Source organism: Oryctolagus cuniculus, chromosome 5, assembly GCF_051225735.1.
Source record: "Oryctolagus cuniculus isolate XC-2025 breed Fujian yellow rabbit chromosome 5, ASM5122573v1, whole genome shotgun sequence".
Taxonomy (NCBI): Eukaryota; Metazoa; Chordata; class Mammalia; order Lagomorpha; family Leporidae; genus Oryctolagus; species Oryctolagus cuniculus.
In genome coordinates, this window is record NC_142871.1 from 157,428,961 (window position 1) to 157,442,672 (window position 13,712).

The following is a 13,712-nucleotide window of genomic DNA, read 5'->3' on the forward strand; positions in this document are numbered from 1 at the left end:
TTGACTTGGCCAGGTATGTGAAGGTGGGGCAGACTCAGGAGTGCTTCCGGCTGCTCCCCAGAAGAGCAACCACTAAGGTACAAGGGGTGTCACTGGGCTACTTAGACCCACCATAGCAGGGCTCCGTTGTTTAAGTTCACGGTCACTGTCACCACTGCACCCACCCGAGACCAGTGCTGTCCGCTGGGCACTCACTGCTGCTCTAAATGCCACCCCGGGCTGAGGGTCTGTAGCCTGGATCATCTGGCTCCCTCTCCCCCGGGCGTGGGCTAGAAGGAGCTGGCTGGCGCCTTCCAGGATCACATTTTCAGTCTCAACTTGCGCCTATGAGCTGTAACGAGGGCTGCTTCACACGGACGGTCCCCGTCACTGATGGGAGGGGTCGGGCATCAGACAGTACTAATGCCCATGGGTTTATCTGAGAAGCTTCCAGAGCCCAGACGGGTTCCTGTGCCAAAGGAGCGCTCGAGGAGGCGCTGGAGCCACGGGGCTCAGTGGGACATGGGCTGGCCTCAGGGCTGGGTCGGCTGGCGGGAGCCCCGTACATCTACTCCAGGCCAGAGCCACTTCCCGGCGCTGGCAGCCACGCTGACCCCCTTTCGGAGCCCATGGACGGCTCCAGGGGACTTTGACAAAGGAAGCGGAATATGGGTTACCCTGACCCACTTCCATTCAAGTGTGTAATCAGCGTGGGGACTTCAGAAGCCCGCCCCTCTTCGCCGGTTGTGCAGGGTCCTCCTTCAGTGCTGGGTACTGCAGCCAACCTAAGTGAACACAGGCAGGAATGGGAGCAGGGGGCGGGGTGTCATTTTTGGGGCACACAGGCGCACAGACAGACCAAGGGAGCCTCAGGCCCGGGGTGATCCAGGAGGCAGTAGAGCAGTACCCTCTCAGAGGCCGTCTGCACACCTGTCGGGTGGCGACAGGGTTCGTATCTGCTTCATGGGGCTGTGTGGACCACAAAGCTCAGCCTCCCCCGGCTCCACACGGCCGCTGTGCTATTTTCATCTGTATCCCTATCAGAGACCAGAGCCGCCTTTTCCTCTGGGAAGCGGGATTGATGTCAGGAACTCGCGTTGCGGGGAAGAGCAGGGATTTAGTCTCAGCAAAGGGGCTCTCCTCCCGTGTTCTATGGGGGGAGGCCTGGGGACCAGAGTGGGATTAGACTGGCCGTCCCCCCGCCGCTGCTTCTCCTGCTCAGTGTAAGCCGGGAGGGGGAGGAGGAGGGGGAGGGGAAGGGGGAGGGGGACGGGGAGGGGGACGGGGAGGGGGAGGGGGAGGAGCCAGAGCCGGGCTGACTGGAGTGTTGCAGTCAGAGTGAAGCCCACGCAGCCTCCCGCATCTCAGGGGCAGGGATGGAGCCGTGTACCTATACTTAGTTCTATTAAAGCTGGAGACTTGTTTCTGCTTCATTCTAAACTCCAATTCTGCTGGGCTTTTCTGTATCATAGATTTCTTTGTTTTTAAAGGTTTATTTTTCTGGAAGGCAGAGGCAGAGAGAGAGAGGTCTTCCATCCACTGGTTCACCCCCCGATGGCCGCAACAGCCAGAGCTGCGCTGATCTGAAGCCAGGAGCCACGAGCTTCCTCCAGGTCTCCCACTTGCGTGCAGGGGCCCAAGGACTTGGGCCATCTTCTACTGCTTTCCCAGGCCACAGCAGAGAGCTGGATGGGAAGTACAGCAGCTGGGACTCGAACTGGCACCCACATGGGATACTGGCACCCACATGGGATGCTGGCACTGCAGGCACCGGCTCTACCCGCTACACCACAGTACCAGCCCCAGTATAGATTCTTTTACGAACCTAATGGATCCTCTCTCAGAAAACTGCTTGACAAGATAGATACGGATGCACAGCTGGGCACTTGGCACAATGGGTAGGAAGCTGCTCGGGATCCCTGCAGTCCACACTGAGCGCCTGGGTTCAAGTCTTGGCTCTGCTTCCAATTCCAGCTTTCTGCTAACGTGCACCGTGGAAGGCAGGAGGTAATGACCCAAGTTACTGGGTCCCTGCCACCCACGTGAAAGACCCAGATTGGGTTCCAGGCTCCTGGCATCCACCTGGCCCAGCCCTTGGCTATTGCCAGCACTGGGGGAGTAAACTAGCTGATGGGAGAGCTTTCTCGTAAATAAAGTTTTAAAAGATGGACAATTTTTATAAGTAGTCCAGTTTTTGCAGTTTCCCAGATTAAATACCCTTGTTTTAGATCATTTTCTAAATGGGGCTCAGACTTCTGGATGAAGACTCCTACACATGCTTCAGAACCCTGCTCAGAACCCTGCTTGGCTGAGCTTTCTCCTCCAGGCCCACATCAGGTCGGCAGCCTCTCCATGCTCCCATCGTCCCTGGCTGTTGCCACGCCCTCTGCTGGACTGTGCACTCCTCTTCATCTTTCTTACGCCTGTTCTGGCCCTGTGCCTGGCACAGAAGTGCTGAAGGGACACAGCGAGCTTCCTGCTTGGAAGGCAGGGAAGCTGTATCTGATGGGACTTCCTCCGGGGGCGGCTGCCAGTCTGCAGGCTGAGCAACTGTTTTGACTTTGAGAAGACACAGGGCTGTCGGTACAGACACAAGTGGGACGGTCGGGAGGAGCTCGAGGGAAAGCGGTGCTGGCCCCAGATCCCCACCGCGATTAGATGGTCTTTCCTAAAGGAGGGTCAGCGGGAAGCCCATTGCCCAGGCTCCTGGGAGACACCCTGGGATCGGATATCCACCAGGGCGAAAGCTCTGGTCTCCTGGTAGTAGAGACATGCGTGTAAATGGGCACTCGGCCCCCGCTTAGAGACCTTAAGGCCAGAGGGTGCCAGGGGAGCGGCTGCCTGAAGGTGGCTTCGGGGCCCTTGGCTGGGGCCACCTGTCTGCTGGCACTGGCAGGGCCATGTGGTCTCCCTGGCACACTCAGCAGGCTTTGGTGGAAGCCAAAATTCCCCTTCCTCAGGAGGGTTCGCAGGCAGGCAGTAAACTCCTGACGTGATTTCATCTAGAAGCTTCTGACAAGGAGCAGGTGCCCTGTCTCGCATGCAGCTCTTTCCCCCTCCAGAAGTTTGCCACTCAACTCATTCTGTCCGCCACGCTGGCTCTGTGGCACAGGTGGGAAGGTGTCAGTCCCGCGAGCTTGTGGACACGTGGGTCTCCCTTCAAATGCTCGTGCCAGCCAGGGCTGGGCCAGGCTGAAGGCAGGAGCCAGGAACTCAGTTTGGGTCTCCCCTGTGGGCTGCAGTGATACAAGCATAGCCATCCCAAGCTCCGCCCAGGGTGCACACTGGCAGGAAGCTGGAATTGGGAGTGGAGCCAGGCCCCAAGGCCAGGTGCTCCACCATGGGATGCCCGGGTCTTAGGCGGTGTCCTAACCGCAGGGCCCAGTGCCCACTCCCGGTGTTGGCATGTCACTAGGGAAAAGCTGGGAAAGACTATCCAAGGATCTTGGCGGGGGGGTCCCTGAGTAGGCTTTGCAGAAGCCCCATCAAGACAGAGGGTCTGTCCAGAGCTCAGAGAAAACAAACTTTGCCTTAGCAACGTGGAAAGAGGCTGCTGGCTCTTCACGACAGGTCCCTGTCAAAACCAGGAGCACCGTCTTAAGCTTAACACCAGGGCCCAAGGGCTGGAGGGGGCCCACAGCTTCCACCAAGGTTCACAGGGGCCCTGAGCCACTGAGGTTTCTGATGTCCAGGGCACACGCGTCAGGACCTGCACTCCCCTCCTGGGCTGTAGGAACTCTTACCACATCTTCCTCTTTTTTTTGTTGTTGTTGACCCAAGGTTCCCCTCCCCCAGTTATACAATTTGAAAAAAAAAAAAAAAAAAAAGGGCACGTATAGTGATGACAACTTTTGACAGAAGCAATCACAATCGTGCTAATAGACTTGGCCACTGTAAACATTGAGATAGTCTCTTCCAAGCTTTTCCTTCTGTTGTCTTTTGAGAGAGCGCACTGAGATCATAGTTGGTCTATGAATAGAGCCCTTCTCGTGGAACATGACATCATAATCGTCTCGCTTGCTGTTGACAAGTCTTCCTAAGCGTTTTCTCTGACTGCACAGTATTCTATTATATGGCTGGTGGGCGCTTGTCTATTCTTGTACTGTTGGGCGTTTGCATTGTTCACTTTGCTCCGCTGAGTAATGCAGTGATGAGATCTTTGGCCAAGAAGCTGTGTTTCATTTGGATGACTTCTTGCTGGTAGATTCCTGGAAGTCACAGATGCCTCTGGAGGAAATTGTGTGCCAGAACATGGCCAAGACCCATCTCCAGAGTGTGCATGTGGCAAGAAACCATGGACGGAGAGGTGGGGCCAGGCGGCGATGTTTGCCGTGTTCTGCCTTACGCAGGTCATCCTGCTTGGTGCTGTGCGCATAGCAGAGATAGTAAATGACAAGGCCCAGGGGCCGGTGCTGCAGTGCCATGGGTGAATCCCTTGCCTGCAGCGCCTGCATCCCACATGAGAGCTGGTTCAAGGCCCAGTTGCCCCATTTCCAGTCCAGCTCCCTACTAATGTGCCTGGGAAAGCAGTGGAAGATGGTCCAAGTGCTTGGGCCCCTGCACCCACATGAGGGAGACCTGGATGGAGTTCCAGGCTCCTGGCTTTGGCCTGGCCCAGTCCTGGCCCAATCCTGGCCATTGCAGCCATTTGGGGAGTGAACCAGCAGATGAAGGAGCTCTGTCTCTCAAAAAAAAAAAAAAAAAAAAAAAGAAGACCCAGGCTTGTCCCTAAGAAACTTACTGTATCATTAGAACTGCAACATTCATACATGGTCTAAGACAGAGGTGACTGGGGAATCCATGTACGAGGTTCACGATGGAATTGAGTTGTGGATGTTGGATCATGAGAGCCTTCAGACTCTTCACCCACAGAGCTGCAAAAAATTACCGTTCTAGGATTGTTTGGAGGGAGACAAATCACTGTTTTCTACCTTATTCTTTTATAGTTTTTATAATGGAATAAACTTTCAATACTAGACACTAGTGTGACCACTAGAATACACGACGGAGATGGGAGTCAAGGGCTTGGTCTGGGAGGCAGATGCTGGCAGTACCCCGCTCCGGTCCCTGCAGCCACCTACCAACCCCTGTGCATGAAAATCTGTTACCTACGCCTAATGCTGACATGACCATGTTGTGAGAACATCACTGGTGCAGGTGCAGGTGCACGGCCCCTCCGGCAACACAACCAATGCTGCCTCGCCCTCTGCTGGAACCTCCACCCTCGCCTGGTCACTGGAGCCCTGAGAGGGCCTCATGGTGACCAGCCCAGCCCTGCCAACCCGGGAACAGCAGCAAGGGGACGTGGTTCTTGCTGTAGGGCTCTGGCGTTTTGCTCAGGGCCAGGACTGGAAGCACACATGGAAGTAGACGGCCATCACTTGTCTCTCTTTTCTCTGACCCCTGTTGACCACTCCATTGGGAGACCGGGAGCGGCATGTACCAGGCTGCAGCCGTGTCCAGGCATGCCCGCTGGACAGATGTGTACAGCGCAGGACTTCCTGCTCGTTGCAGGAGGTCATGGATTTCGGTCAGTCAAGTCAGGACAAGCAGGACAGGGGTACGGAGCCTTGTGGCCTCGCCCTCATCTGCGGCTGCAGTACCCAGGTCCCCACTCAGGGGTCTGTGTGCGAACATGGCTGGGCTGCAGGGCCCGGTCTGGGCAGGTGCACACCTGGGTTGAGTAGCTCCCCACGTCTTCTCTGGCTGGCTGACAAACCTGCAGTTACTCTCCGAGCTCTGGGTGGCTGTTTGTCCAGGCCCGGCCGAGCCGGTTTCCTCCTCCCCCGCCTCGCTGGCTCCTGTGGAATGAAGTCTTCTCTCATCTCCTGTCACTCTTTTCCTTTGATCCTGTTTCTTCCAGTCCCAGAACCACTTAGCCTCCTAAAGGGCTCAGACAGGCATCTGGTGTCTGCCTGCAATTTATCCGCCCTTTACAGAGATCACATTAGACTGATTCTTAGGGGCCTGAGCTCCATGGGCCAAAAGCAACAACACGACCCTGGGGCAGAGGGAGCTGGGGAGGCACCAGGCGCCACCCACCCCCCAGATGCCGGGGAGATCTCTTTATGGGAAGAGGAAAAAAACATTAAACAGATCCACCCGTGAGCCCTGCCAGCCCTAACCCAGAATGCAAAACAAACATGCAAGATAACAGTCCTGGGTGTGGAGGGGGAAGAAACAGCCCATGGGTATCGTTAAGACATCGTCCTGCATGCTCTCAATAAGGGTCCCCTTGGCTGGGGATTTAAGCTTCTGTGTTCTGGTTCTGTCCAAATATGGATATTAGATATGATATGGTATGTGTTAGATGTTGTGTATATGCATGTATTGTATAGTATATCTACATATCTCCCATATGATAGTGTTAATATATTTTAGGTAAAAAAATGTTTGCATATGAAGTCAAATAATTGTACATAAGTGTCATAATTTACATTATAAAATGTCAGATAGTCCTATTTGTATTTTTATAGATGAAGTATTTTACAAGGAAAACATTTGCATATAAAATATTAGACTTATACAGATACCAAATGAAGCACTTCATGCGATATCAGCAAATACTGGAGAAAAACATTTCTAACATGTGAGAGCCCTTTCATCTGTGGAAAATATAGTTAAGTTCCTTTTGTTGCCAAAACCACCCTGAAGTCCATGCCTACCGGGGGTCTTCAATGCGTGCATGGAAAGAACACAAAAGCTCTGCACGCGGATTGCAGTTCTGCCCCCACCCCCCCGGGGGGGGGGGCACCGAAATAAACCTAATTCCATTTCCCACCCATTGTTTGCAGTCCCCTCTACCGGCTATTTAAGTAACATTAACCCTTAATGCTCAAGTCAATCCCAAGGAAGGTAAGTGTTTGGGAGGACACAGAAACACGCAGAGCGCACGCGCAGACCCTGACCGCTGTCTCCCCTCCCCCGCAGGCATCGGCAAGAACGTCATCTGCGACCGCACGGCCACGCCGCTGGACGCCTTCCGCATGATGTCGGCTGCCCACTACTACCCCAAGCTCATGAGCATCATGGGTAACGTGCTGCGCTTCCTGCCGGCCTTCGTGCGCATGAAGCAGCTCATCGAGGAGGGCTACGTGGGCGAGCTGCTCGTGTGCGAGGTGCAGGTGCACAGCGGCAGCCTGCTGGGCAAGAAGTACAACTGGAGCTGCGACGACCTGATGGGCGGCGGCGGCCTGCACTCGGTGGGCACCTACATCATCGACCTGCTCACCTTCCTCACCGGCCAGAAGGCCGTCCGCGTCCACGGGCTGCTCAAGACCTTCGTCAAGCAGACCGACCACATCAAGGGCATCCGCCAGATCACCAGCGACGACTTCTGCACCTTCCAAATGGTGCTGGAGGGCGGCGTGTGCTGCACCGTCACCCTCAACTTCAACGTGCCCGGCGAGTTCAAGCAGCACGTGACGGTGGTGGGCGCGGCCGGGCGCCTGCTGGCCGCCGGCACGGACCTCTACGGGCAGCGCAACAGCGCCGCGGCGCAGGAGCTGCTGCTGCAGGACGCCACGCCCGTGAGCAACTCCCTGCTGCCCGACAAGGCCTTCAGCGACATCCCCGCGCCCTACCTGCGCGGCACCATCAACATGATGCAGGCCGTGCGCCAGGCCTTCCAGGACCAGGACGACCGGCGCACCTGGGACGGCCGGCCACTCACCATGGCCGCCACCTTCGACGACTGCCTGTACGCCCTGTGCGTGGTGGACACCATCAAGAGGTCCAGCCAGACCGGCGAGTGGCAGGACATCGCCGTCATGACGGAGGAGCCCGAGCTCAGCCCCGCCTACCTGATCAGCGAGGCCATGCGCCGCAGCAGGATGTCCCTGTACTGTTAATGCCCGCCGGGGAGAGGAGGGGGCTGAGGCCTCCTGCGTGGGGCCCAGGGAGGGGGAGAGGGGCGCGAGAGCCAGGGTGGCTGCCGGAGCGTGGGGGGTGGGGTGGGGCGTGGACCCCAGGCTGGGGGAGGCTGTGGCTCCAGGCCTGGGAGTACCCCGCAGGGGCTGCCATCGCCCAGACCTGCTGCTGTGTGTGTGTGTGTGTCCAGGCCGCCTTACAGGGGGCGAGTTGCCTCTGCTGCCCTTTGCCGTGGGAAGCAAGGAGGGCTTGCTTCCCTTCCCTACCTCATCCACCCACACGCCCTGGCCACTTCGGCAAGCGTTGCAAGGTCAAGACACTGCATGGCATGATGGCAAAGGACGGGAGGGAGCCAGTCACCCAGGCACCACCCGCTCCAGCGAGCCTGCAAGCCGAGGGTGAGGTGGGGTGGGTGGCAAGGGGGGAGAAGCCACCTGAGCACCTTGCTCCGTTTCCAAGGGGGAGCTCACTCCGCAGCAGAGGGGTCGGCTTTCCTGCCAGTCGAGGCTGACTCCTAGGAAGGCAGGCAAGCCCAAAGCTGGCAGCAGGCACCGGCTGGCTGTGTGGCAGTGGGGGAGGCAGAGACCACCCAGGCCCGCTGACCTCATCCATAGTGGGCACCCGCGAGGAGTCCCCTTACCACACCGTGTGCCCAGGTAGGGTGGGACAGAGGGCAAGTGCTGCGGTGGGCCTGCCACCCTGGCCCCCCGGGGTGGGTCTGGCTGTGAGGTCGAGTTCACACACTGCCTGCTGGGACTGGGGCCAGCCCTGTGCCTCAGTGTGGTGGTGCAGACAGCAGGTGGCACGGCCGAGCTCTGGGCATGGCTTTCACCCTAACACCTGTCTCTCATGTGCAATGGGGGAGGGACGTTGAGGACAGTCACCCACCTCTGTGCATTTAAAAGGGAAGCCGTCTCTTCCAGTCGATCCTTTTCCGTTGACAGAGTGAGCGAGTGACCAGGCTCTTTTCCTTAGGTGGGCCTTTGCTTCCGGGCTTCTGACACCGAGCATTTTTGAATAGGTATTAAAGCTAAAGGATGACAATGAACACCACTTTCAGTGTCTAAAGTCTGAGCCAAGAGCCTTCGGAGGGGTATTCTTAGGGCTGATGTTGGAAAACACATCCTGTTTGGTCTCCCGTCTCTGTCTTTCCACTTTCTATTTACAAAGCTTTCATTACAGACAGAGAACTGCATGATTGGGGGGCACAGGGACAGAGGGGCAGGCACGCACACACACACGTTTGTAATGCTTGGTACCCAGGGTTCCTAAAGTCATTCTTAGAAATTCAGTCTTAAGAAAAACCAAGTCAGGTCGGTTTTGAGGAGGAGTGATTCTCTTGGCTGTCTCGTCTGATCCTTCGGCCCACGGAAGGCATTTGTGGAGGCCGGATGTGGCACCTGCTCCTTGCCAGCCTGCACGGCTTCTGCTCGCAGACTCACGGGGGCAAACAGGTGTGTCTGGCGGGCAGCTGAAGTTTACACTCCTGTCCAGATAAGACTCAGGGCAGCTGAACTGCAGCCAATTTGAGAGGTCAGGAGGCCAGGGCCAGCCTCGGATGGGCGACATCTGACGATGAAAGGGCCCATCCATTGCATGGCCCACCCTCTTCTTGAGGGTCCCAACAGCGCAGAGCCCCGGGCTGCCCAGGGGTGGACTGGCGGATGTGTCTGTCGCCATGGGCGCTGGGCATTTCTAACGCACAGGAGCAGGCATCTTCCTGGGGAGAACGGTGCCAGTGCTGGGGGCCTGCCGACAACATGGTGGGAGGGGGACCCCTCTGTGGCACACGCTGGTCCCCGGTTTGTGGGCCGATGTCCTGGTCAGCATCCCAGTTTAGTCACTACTGCTTCAAAACTGGAGACACGGTGAGCAAGAGGCTTCCAGCACTGGGCTGGGCTCAAGGCTGGGTCCCAGCACTGGTTCTTTGTTCTCCCACAGTGGTTTTTGTGAAAATTGAATGGAAAGAATTTTTTTTTCCCTCTGGCTAGCCTGAATGACTGTAATTAAGGGCGAAGGGAAAGCAAACCAGATGATTCTCTGGGTCTCGTTTTTCTCAGTCATTTAAACCCTAAGTGAGAATACGTCTCTGTCCCTTCACCATACTACTTGGGAGGTTTTCTTCCTCTCCAACCCAAAGGCCTCTGAGCTCAGTGATAAGTGTTCAGTGTCCAAAATAAGAATTCTCATTTGGGATGGGGTTTATAGAAAGGGTATAGATTTCTTTAAAAGCAGCATGAGACTTTTTTTAGTAAGTGTACTTAAATTTAACTTTCTGGCGTGCATGCAGTAAGTAGATGTAGGAATGAGAGGATAGAATGAGACAGTTCATTTCTTCCATTAAAAAAAAATGAAAAAGAAAGCAAATGGCATTGAGATGCTTCTTCAGTGCCCACTTGGCCCCGATTTTACCCCACGTAGGGGACTGGTTGGAAGTAGCAGAGGCTGCAACCATGAGCCCTCAGCAACTTGCTACAGAGAGAAGTTGTCTAGGCCTGGGTGCCATCAGCTCACCTTGACCTAGGCCGAGGCACAGCAATAATCCAACTGCTCTCTGCTTGTTAGATGCATTCAAGGGCCCGCAGTAACGGAGGCAGTGCCATGAGTCTCCCCCTCACTCGCGTCGCATGTGGACGCCTCCACAGCGCTGCTGCATTCCAAGCTCAGGGTGGAGGTCAAGGTTCTTAGGTGGAGGTCACCTGCACCTGGGACTGCCTTGGGCTCACCTAGAAAGTTCAGCGTTTGTGAACGCTGGCAGCTTCTCAAAGACTTCTCTCCCCTCAGTGGAAGGGCCGCACTGCATCTCAGAGGCACCTTAGCCAACCTGGCAGCCAATGCCACTGTGTCAGGTGTGTCCGCACTCCCTCGGGGCAGACCAAGGCTGGCCGTCTCCAAGGCTCGTCCCCTGGGTGCAGAGCCTTTCTAGTACATGCTCTCCTTTGTCCCAGATGACCCTGCAGTATGGGGTATTGTTACCCCCTTTTTACAAGGAGAAGATAACTTACAACCACAAAGTCACAGGAAGCAGGGGCGCTCGGACCCCACCATCTTCTATTCGAAGCCATGTTGCCTCTGCAGAAAAGGCTCAGGGCCCTGCTGTTCCTGCCAGGCATGGAGTCTGACACCCCCCGGGGCCCTGCAGTAGGCGTGCACACACCCCTGCTGGGCATCACTCCCTTCCCCATTCTGCCAGAGCTCCCTTATAGGGCTGCAAACAGAAGGTAGTCAATGTGTCTCCCCCCCTTCTCTGGTGGGAGGGCCGCTCAGCCGCCTCGAAATGGCCTTAGAGTGCAGGCGATGAGACAGACCTCAGAGCTGGGGACTTTAGAAACGTTGCTGACCACTTGTATGCATGGTCCTTGATCAGATCCGAGTGTGACACAGGACCAAGTCCTTCCTCGGGGAGTGGGCTTGCTCAGTTCAGTTGGTTGTGACTGTACGTTTGTATCTTTCTACTCTCCTCTCCACATCTGGTCTTGGAGCCACAGCTGGCGGCCCTGACCCGTGGTCATTCATTGGTTTCTGATAGGATATTTAATCTCATGGTAGGCAAGGGTCACCTGCACTGCCATAGTATCCTGGGGAAGGAGTAAGTCCAGTCGCATAGGAAAGGGCTTCAGAGTCCAGTCTAGGCATCCCTTCGCTTTTCCACCCCAGAGAGCTGCGGGCAGGCCAAGGGCACTCGCTTCTCCAGTGGCGGAGCCTGGCTGAGAAGCCCGGTGCTCTGACTCCAGGTGGTGCCTTGCCACCCACAGCACCGTCAGTGTTCTCAGGTGGGGCAAGGAGACCGAGTGCCATGGCTTGTCCCCAGGCTATGGGTAGAGAAGTTGGCGTTAGAACACAGACCTGCAACGGACCGTATTCCCTGAGCTGTTGCAAGTCAGGTTTATTAAAAAAAAAAAAAAACAAAAAACAAAAAACCTGACTATGTACTGGCTGTGCTCAGAAAGCTAGCTAAAGTTCTCCATTGTGACCATAATGGCAAATGCTGGTCTCAGATGTGTATTTTATCTGCCAAGGACGGGGACATCCATTCAGATTCTCACCTGGGGGACTTCCTGCAGCCCATTCTACTTCTATTACCCCTGCCTTGCCCCGCCCCACCCCAGAAACAAATCTGGTTTACAACTCTGACTCCACCCACTGCCTCCTTTATCAGACCATTCTAGCCCTGGAGTTTACAGGGCTGAGACCATGACTCTGGGAGGCTTTATTAAAAAACTGACCTCAGACCCCTACACTTCAGTTCCCTTTTTGGTAGAGGGAAGGGGGTGATGAGAGCTGAGAACATGTGCAGTGTGCTTCCAGAGTCTTGGTGGGCAGCGGGCACACATGCCCCATCTGTCCCATCCTAGGTGGACAGGCCAGCAGAGGGGGCACTCGGGGGACAGCCTGGCTGGCTGGAGCTTCCAGGATTTCTCTAAGAGGCCTTGGGACTTCCACTGCCTCTTGAAAAGGCAACGGGTTCCGTGGTCCCATTGGAGTCTGCAGGGGAAGCCGGTGCTCTGTCCGAGTGACCGCATCCGTTGGGAGTAGAAGGCAGAGGCCCCGCCGGCCTGGTCACCTCCACGTCACGGTCCCGAGTGGCTGGAGTCCTCGGGCGGGGCCTCTGAAGTGTCTCCTTCAGGCCCCTAGAAGCTCAGTGTTGCACTGCTGACTACTCTCTGCTTGCCTCAGCAGGAACTAGTGATAAGAGCACATGACACGCTACGGCTTGACGCTTAGCACGGCCACCAAGTCTGCCTGCCAGACGTGTGCAGAGACCACGTGCCAGCTGTGGAGGCCCAAGCATCCCCTCTCCCCTGCAGCCACCGCGGGGCTAAGTTACAGAATGGGGCCCTCAGTTGCTCCTTATAAGCGTGATGGCTTGTTTGTGCTGCCGAGGCTAGGTCCCACCCAGGCTAACAGACAAGGCGGATGTTGTCACCCGACCTGTTCCTTTGCTCTCCTCCTCCTCTTTTCAGGCATCCAGACGTACTGAGTAAGCTGCCCTGTGCCTTGCCAGGGGAGGGAGAAGCTTCTAGTAACTACAGCTTCCCGTTGGCTGCCTGGCGCTTTGACAGTGCTTCGTTTTTGTTTTGTTTTGCTTTTAAACCAAAATTGCATTGGTTTGGTTTTCATTGTTGAGTATATATTTATTGTTTTACAAACATGAGTATATATATGTATAAAACCAAACATAAAAAGTCAAGGCATGTATACTAGATATTTTAAAGAGTTATTTATCAAGGGAAAAAGGATGTGTGTTATAAACAGAGTCTATATTTTATATATAATGTAGATAGCAAAAAATAGCTTATAAATTATAGAAGGTTTTGGTTTTTTATTGTTAAAGCAAAAAAAAAAAAAAAAAACTACAAAAAAAGTCCACAGAAGGACAATGAATGCAGTAGTTCTTAGCGTTTTAAAGGTCAAGGGACGTGGGACATGGGAGGCAGGAGGCGGCCTCCCCTGCTGGGCCTCCAGTGGTTCCCCGTTCCTGACCCTGCAGCTCAAGCCCACCGTGACCTCTGCTGTGTTGGACCAGGGCTCCGCGTCACTCAGCAGCTGGCACGTGCCAGGCCACATGTGGCTTCCAGCCGTTCCCAAGTTTGCGGTGATGGGGTAAAGGAATGGAAAAGTGGCAAATAAAGATTTGAGATACAATCCAGTTCTTTCTGATTTTCTAGACTGGGGTGCTCATTTATAGGCCCCTGTCCAGAGTGTGGGATCTGAGGCATGGATGGTGCCTCTAAGGGGTGTGTGTGTGTGTATCTATGTGTGTGCACGTCCATGCAAGCAAGTGTGGGTTTGGGGGCAGTGTTCACAGCTTAACAATGGGAATCGACTGACCTGCCTTTGGTGACTCAAATGTGAGAACTGGA

The 13,712-nt window shown here is 55.3% G+C and overlaps 1 protein-coding gene across 2 annotated transcripts in view; it reads left to right on the top strand.

Annotated features, from left to right (window-relative positions):
• Nucleotides 1-13,494, top strand: part of GFOD1 (Gfo/Idh/MocA-like oxidoreductase domain containing 1) — a 120,279-nt gene extending 106,785 nt beyond the window's left edge. For both annotated transcript variants that reach the window (XM_002714180.6, XM_089334439.1), the window contains one exon: nt 6,910-13,494. In XM_002714180.6, coding sequence (XP_002714226.1) covers nt 6,910-7,829 — 920 coding nt within the window. In that variant the 3' untranslated portion in view covers nt 7,830-13,494. The remainder of the gene's footprint in view (nt 1-6,909) is intronic.
• The last annotated feature ends 218 nt before the right edge of the window (nt 13,495-13,712 follow it).